The sequence below is a fragment of the Hyperolius riggenbachi genome, chromosome 1 (genome assembly GCF_040937935.1).
Source record: "Hyperolius riggenbachi isolate aHypRig1 chromosome 1, aHypRig1.pri, whole genome shotgun sequence".
Lineage (NCBI taxonomy): Eukaryota > Metazoa > Chordata > Amphibia > Anura > Hyperoliidae > Hyperolius > Hyperolius riggenbachi.
Window position 1 is genome coordinate 134845200 of NC_090646.1, and position 7217 is coordinate 134852416.

The 7217-nt window shown below is 44.5% G+C and overlaps 1 protein-coding gene across 1 annotated transcript in view; it reads right to left on the reverse strand.

Annotated features, from left to right (window-relative positions):
- Positions 1-7217, reverse strand: part of LOC137561579 (uncharacterized) — a 71951-nt gene extending 64734 nt beyond the window's left edge. The window contains exons 1-2 of the mRNA XM_068272923.1: positions 7138-7217; positions 4050-4110 (exon numbers count right to left, since the gene is read on the reverse strand). Of these exons, the coding sequence (XP_068129024.1) occupies positions 4050-4110; positions 7138-7217 (141 nt within the window). The remainder of the gene's footprint in view (positions 1-4049; positions 4111-7137) is intronic.

Below are 7217 nucleotides of genomic sequence, written 5' to 3' on the forward strand. Positions count from 1 at the left end.
AAAGGGTCTCCAGGCACATTGGAATATCTCAGTTCAACAAAGAAATGGGACTCTACAATTCAATACTACCAGAGAGGATGTTTAATTTTTATCTGTAGACCGCACTACATTACAGTATGTGTTGTCTTTAGATGCCAGACTGGGTTTTCCAAATACCAGTTTAATATGCCCTCAGATACGTAAATTGAGAAGCCACGGTCCCCTAGATATTAGTATTAAGTAGCCATGTGCCTCACAGTGCTTCCAGATAAAAATAAATAAATAAAGCAGTCACATGATTCTAGATAAAAGAATCAAGTATGTGCATGCCTCCAGATAATTCATCAAGTAGTCACATGCCCTCCAATAAAATTAGTCACAAGTATCCAGATAAAATGATTAACCTCTTCCCGACCACGTCACGCCGATGGGCGTGGCCGCGCCGCAGCACCAGGACCGCCTAACGCCGATTGGCGCAAAGTCCTGGGGCCAGCTAATGCAGGAGATCGCGCGCAGGCTGCGCGCGCATCTCCTGCTTGGGGGGGCGGAGCTCCGCCCCGCCTTCAGTCTCCGAGCGGCTATTGCCGCTCGGGAGGCTGTTAGACTGCGTGATCGCCGTCTATTTACATGTACAGCGCAGCGATCGGCAGCAGCGCTGTACTGGGGACAGCCGAGGGAAGATATTTAAAGAAACAGTGTTTTTTTGATTAAAAAACACTAACAATAATATTTATAGAAAAAAAATAAACATGGGGGGAGCGATCAGACCCCACCAACAGAGAGCTCTGTTGGTGGGGAGAAAAGGGGGGGGGGATCACTTGTGTGCTGTGTTGTGCGGCCCTGCAGCTTGGCCTTAAAGCTGCAGTGGCCTATTTTACTAAAAATGGCCTGGTCACTAGGGGGGTTTAGCACTGCGGTCTTCAAGAGGTTAAGTAGTCAACACACCTGCAGATAAAAGAATAAAGTAGCTACATGCCTTATGATACACAAATTAAATAGCCAGGTGCGTCAAGATAAAATAATTAAATATAGTAATAGCCAAGTGTGCCCTATATACATAGATTAAAGAGGAACTTCAGCTGTCATTAAGTTACATTAGTTATGTTAATTAAAATAGATAGGTAAGATAATCTCTTACCCACCCTTTTTAAAAGAACAGGCAAATGTTTGTGATTTCATGGGGGCAGCTATCTTTTTCATGGGGGCAGCCATCTTTTTGGTTGAAAGGAGGTGACAGGGAGCATGAGACACAGTTTAAACTGTCCTGTACCCTGATCACCCCTCCCAGCTGCACGCTCTAGGCTTCAAATCTCAAATTCAAAATAAAAAAAAAAACAAATTTGCACCAAAACAGCAGAACGGAACAACAACATCAGAAATCCCATCATGTTTTGCACAGCATCAAGGGAAAAATGCCCAGGCAGTTTTCTTCTGTGCAGCTAAAAATGAGGCTTGGGTAAGAAAAGTTCTGATGCTGTGAAACTGTTAAAGAAACACCAAGCCTTTTCAGTGCTGCTGAGTAGATTTTTAGTCTGGAGGTTCACTTTAAAGGGAAGATCCGCGCAGACTATAAAAAACAAACTGCACTTACCTGGGGCTTCTTCCAGCTCCTGGGAGTCGATCGGTGCCCTCGCCGCAGCTCCTCTCCCTCCCGGCGTCCAGCGGTGAAGAAGCCAGGTCGGCTTCCGGGTCGGCTTCATGTGCGCTCCAGGGCGCGGGTCACGTGGTGTAAGTGACGTCATCTGGTCTCTTCTGCGCAGGCGCAGTAGTTCTGCGCCTGTGCAGTAGAGACCCGATGACGTCCCTACACCACGTGACCCTCCGCCGTGGAGCGCACAGAAGCCGACCTGGAAGCCGACCTGGCGAGGTCGGCTTCTTCACCACTGAACGCCGGGAGGGAGAGGAGCTGCAGCGAGGGCACCGATCGACTCCCAGGAGCTGGAAGAAGCCCCCCCCCCCCCCCCCCGAGTAGGAGATGCGCGTGCAGCCTGCGCGTGATCTCCTGCAGTAGCCGGCCCCAGGACCTGACGCCAATTGGCGTTAGGCGGTCTTTAGGTAGTTAAATAGCTCATAATTTTCTTGCAGCTAAGTCCAAAGGCCATTATTCCATACTCATCTTTCTTGATCTGTCCTCAGCGTTTTGATAATGTTGATCATACCTTACTCCTACAAATACTTTCATCTGTAGGCATAAAGGACCTCTCTCTCTCTCTCCTGGATAGCTTCCTATCTCTCTGAAAGGTCTTTCGCAGTGTTATATCAGGTCTATTCTCCACATCCTTTGTCTGTTGGGGTACCTCAAGGCTCTGTCCTTGGTGCCCTCTTCTTTTTTATCTATCATAGTCTTGGCAACCTAATAAACTTGTTTGGTTTTCAATACCACTTATATGCAGATGATTCATAACTGTACCTTTCAGCCCAAAACCTCAACTCCCTCCTTAGGGTGCATACACACATTCAATTTTGATTTGCCAATCACTGACCAATTTTACCACCTCCATGTAGTATGTGGGCTGAAAGACTTTGAATGCTATGAATAGATTGTGTAGGTAAGCTCGCATACTACATGGAAGTGGTAAAATTGACCAATGACTGGCCAATCAAAAGTGGATCTGTGTACAAAGCTTAGCACATGTTCCTGATTGCTTGTCTACTATATCCTCTTTCATCATGACCAATCACTTCCTAAAACTTAATATGAGTAAAACAGACCTAATCATGTTTCCACCATCTCTGTCCTACACTCTGCCTGATATACAATTAGTGTCTTGGAATTTGCTGTTTGTTTATTTTCATCATGTTGTCACTGTAGTTATTATGTGTCAGGATCCCTCCTGTCGCGTGTTCTGTCCGTTGCAGTGGAGCTGCAAACCGACAGTTCTGGCTTATCTGCTTGCATTCGGTTGTGCATTCGCAATAAGTCTCATTGTCATTCCACCAATTGCTTGCTGCAGCTGAGCTGTGGCCGGATAGCCCTGGATTTCCTGCATGCATGTTGTTACATAATACTGCATGTATCTCTTATGAAAGTCCTTTGCATTCACAGCCAGCTAGCAAATGGTAATCAAGCCAGCTCAGGATTGAATGATTACCATTCAGCTGTGTGGAAATGTGCATACTTGCATCCATTGGTTGATGCCGGCATAAAGGTCTTCCTCCCATTTTAGACTGTGCCCGACATAGCGGTCAGTACGCTGGTCTGCTGGGCACTTTGTCACTCTTTATAGCTCTGTTATTGTGGTTCAATGCAACCTTATTACTTGTGATTTAGCTAGTTTCTTGATAAATATATATGCACACTTGCTAATATATATTTATCCGTTAGTTGAGCAATTTGTTATTTTTCTGTATTATTGTGTATTGCCTTACTTCCATGCCTGATGGACGTTTGCGGCATCCGTGGTGGGTCAGTGAAGTCCATTATCCGGATTGCTTGGATTCTGCCATCACCACGTTGGTGACTGGTAGTATTCCTGCTACTCTAGTTTCTGGGAACGTAACTATAGGCTGCAGTTGCTATTAGTTGCGTCCTGTAGTCTTGCCTGTGTGGATGCTTGCTGGTGACTGTTTGGTAACCTGCTTGTTCTGCTTCTGTGGATGTGACTGTGAGCGGTGGTTGCTACTAGTTACCCTCCAATCTATAGTCCTGTCTTGTATCTGTCTAAATGCTTGCTATCGCTAGGACAGTGATTAGTCTTGCTAGCGTTCCGTCTGTCTGTGCGTTCTTTGTCTGGTTACTCAGACTATAGGCAGCACAACATCGCACTGCGCTGCCATTGTGTCTTATTTGTGGCGATATCAGAAGCCCAGAGCTGCAGTTGCTCTGGACAACCTGTGTAGCCTCTTCCATTATCCAGCTGCTTAACCTTGTTGCGCTGGGTGGCCAGAAAGTATGCCCCCCCCCCCCCCCCCCCCCCAGCATTACTATCGATTCTGTATTATGTACCAATATTGATATTTATTTTGTGTATGCCATTGTCTGTATTATTATGTAGCCCATGTTTGTTTCTCATTCTGTACAGCCTCACAGAATATGTTGTTGCTTTATAAATCAATAATTATGTACTTACAGATTTGATCAACACCAAAAATGATGATTGAGTGCTGTCTAAAATAACTGTTGTCCCAGCTCTGTAAAGAGAAAAAGGGAGATGGTAATATAACATAAAATAACTGGACAGCACATTTGTTGCAATTAGCCATATATAGTGCACTGTGAAATACCAAGATAAACTTATTTGGTTCAGATGGTGTCAAAGATTTGTGGTCGCAACCAGATGTGTCTTGCCGACAGTCAACAATGGTGGTGGGAGTGTCATCGTTTGGAGCTGCTTGAGTGCTGCCAGCACTGGAGAGCAACAGTTCATTGAGGAAAACCATGAATGCTAACATATACCGTGAAATACTGAAGAAGAGAATGATCCCCTCCCTTTAGAAACGAAGCCGCAGGGCAGTATTCCAACTTGATAATGACCCCTAACACACCTCCAAGACAACCACCGCCTGGCTAAAGAAATTCAGGGTAAAGGTGCTTGACTGGCCAAGGATGTCTTCAGACCTAAACCCTATTGATCACCTGTGGGGCATCCTCAAATGGAAGGTGGAGGAGTTTAAGGTCTCTTAACGGCACCAACCTCATCATGGAGGAATGGAAGAGGATTTCAGTGGAAACCCGAGAAGCTCTTGTGAACTACATGCCCAAGAGTGGCTAGACAGTGCTGGAAAATAATGGTAGGCACACAATATATTGACACTTTGGGCAGAAGTTAGCACTGTTTTCAGGGCCGGATTTGTACTTTCCAGCGCCCTAGGCCGGCTGTCACCAACCGCCCCCCCCCCCCATTCTGTCCAACTCTGACTAGTTTGAACGCCCCCCCCCTCTGTTTTGCTGCTTTGCCCTGTTCACAGAGGCGGGACAAGGTCCTCCAGCACCCAAGGCTGAGACACCAAAGTGCGCCCCTCCATCCCTCCCACCCCAGCTGTCACACACTGATTGCTACTTGACTAAGAGGCACCCCAGGGCCCCCAACACCTTAATATCTAGTTATCTGGCTTGTTGTCACTTCCATGTATCTCCTTTTCTTATTTCTTTCTGCTTCAAACACAATTAGGAATGACAGCTGAATGAATTGTGCGCCCCCTCCTACACTGCGCCCTGAGGTTGGAGCCTCTCCAGCCTGTGCCTCGGCCCGGCCCTGCCCGTTCAACAAAGAAGCAGTGCATGCTCTGTCCACTCCATGTAATTTTGCGCTCCTGGCTGCATGCACAGCAGGCGATAGTGTTCTGGGCTTGCATACTTCAGAAATGATGCTCATGTATGAGCACTCAGCAGCACTTGTCAAGTACTCATACCTATAACACTCCCTCGGCTCCTGTGCACATGCATACAGGAGTGCAAAATCACAAGGAGCCCCAGTGGACAGCGCTGCTTCTTTGTCCTCTGTGCTACTTGCTGCCGTCAGAGCCACAAATAGGGGACAGTGTAGCGGAATGGAGAGAAGCCCATCCAAACCAGAGAACAGGTAAGTAGAAGGATCCGACACTACACACACTGGCATAGATGTAGTGCAATGCTAGGTACACATGATGCAATTTTCTGACAGATTTACTGTCAGGTCGATTATTTCCATCATGTCTGATCTAATTTCAATTTTTCGATCAATTTGCTGTTCACTTCTATGAAAAAACATTCAGAAAATTGATTGGAAAGCATATCGGACATTGGAAATAGTCGATGTGACAGTAAATCTGTCAGAAAATTGCATTGTGTGTACCCAGCATAAGCTCAGGTGTACTTTACACAGTGACAATTCAGCACTTAAGACAGATCTTAAAATCAGTCAGCAGGAAGTTTTGTAACAGAATAACACTTTTTATTGGCTAACCAAAAGAAAAACAGTGAGAGCTGTCTTCAGACTTGTGTACAACATGTTAGGCACACAGCTATATATACAGTCAGCAGGAGATCCATTGATTGTTTTGTAAATGTAAATAAATGTAACACAGTTGTCATTCTGTTTCAAATCATCCTGCTTTTACTGATGGTCAACACAGTACTTTGCTGGCAAAAAATGCCAGGAAAGAGTTAAACTGTAGGACAAAGAATGTTGTTGTCATTCTCTAGGAGGAAAAAAAAAGCCATAAATTTGACAGGTCTGAGGTCTTTAACAGCACTGACCTACTAGTAATAAACTAACATCAGTCAGCGAGGGGGAGAGCTGCTAATTCAGTGCCTAGCACACAAATAACTATGCTGTGTTCCTTTTTTTCTTTCTCTGCCTGAAAGAGTTAAATATAAGGTATGCAAGTGGCTGACTCAGTCCTGACTCAGACAGGAAGTGACTACAGTGTGACCCTCACTGATAAGAAATTCCAACTATAAAACACTTTACTAGCAGAAAATGGCTTCTGAGAGCAAGAAAGGGGTAAAAAAAGGGGAATTTCTTATCAGTGGGGGTCACACTGTAGTCACTTCCTGTCTGAGTCAGGACTGAGTCAGCCACTTACATACCTGATATTTAACTCTTTCTGGCAGAGAAAGAAAAAAAGGAACACAGCATAGTTATTTGTGTGCTAGGCACTGTACATACACATGTCTATCTCATTATGTCACATTTCAGTTCGGGTATCCTTTAAATTCAAAAAGAGCCCTTTCAACTGTCAGATATTTCAGTCTTCAGTTTGTTACTGGAAAACAACTAACAGCTGTGTGTAATGTAACTGGGAAGGGGTTTTGAATATGGAGGTATCTGAACATGTTCTTTTTAAATTACTTGTGGTGGGAGAAAAAAATGGTTGGTTGGCCAGCGAGAAATCTGATTGAATTTCCCTTTTTCCTTTTTTTTCATAAAACTCTGTCGGGAGGTGCAGAAATTTCTGTACAATTCTATATACGATTGAATGGTGTAGGAAAAATTGTCAGTCTCATGATTTATAGACCCAAGCAAAGTTTTCAATGAGTTTTTTCATAATTTAGGACAAATTGAACATTTGTGTTATACATTGTACAGTTTTCTCAAATGTTACAATCAAAGAGGAATATTGGCTGTTCTCCTCAAATTGAAAATAAATATAAAATGGTATTGTCTGTGACCACCTTAACACTAACACACCTAAAATGATGCCTAGCGCTAACCATCAACTTTAACCAATACTCACCTTCTGTTGTTCTTATCAGGTGCTTGATTTGGACACCGGCACTTGACCAGTAGGCCCCTGTATAGCCAAGTTCCAACCAT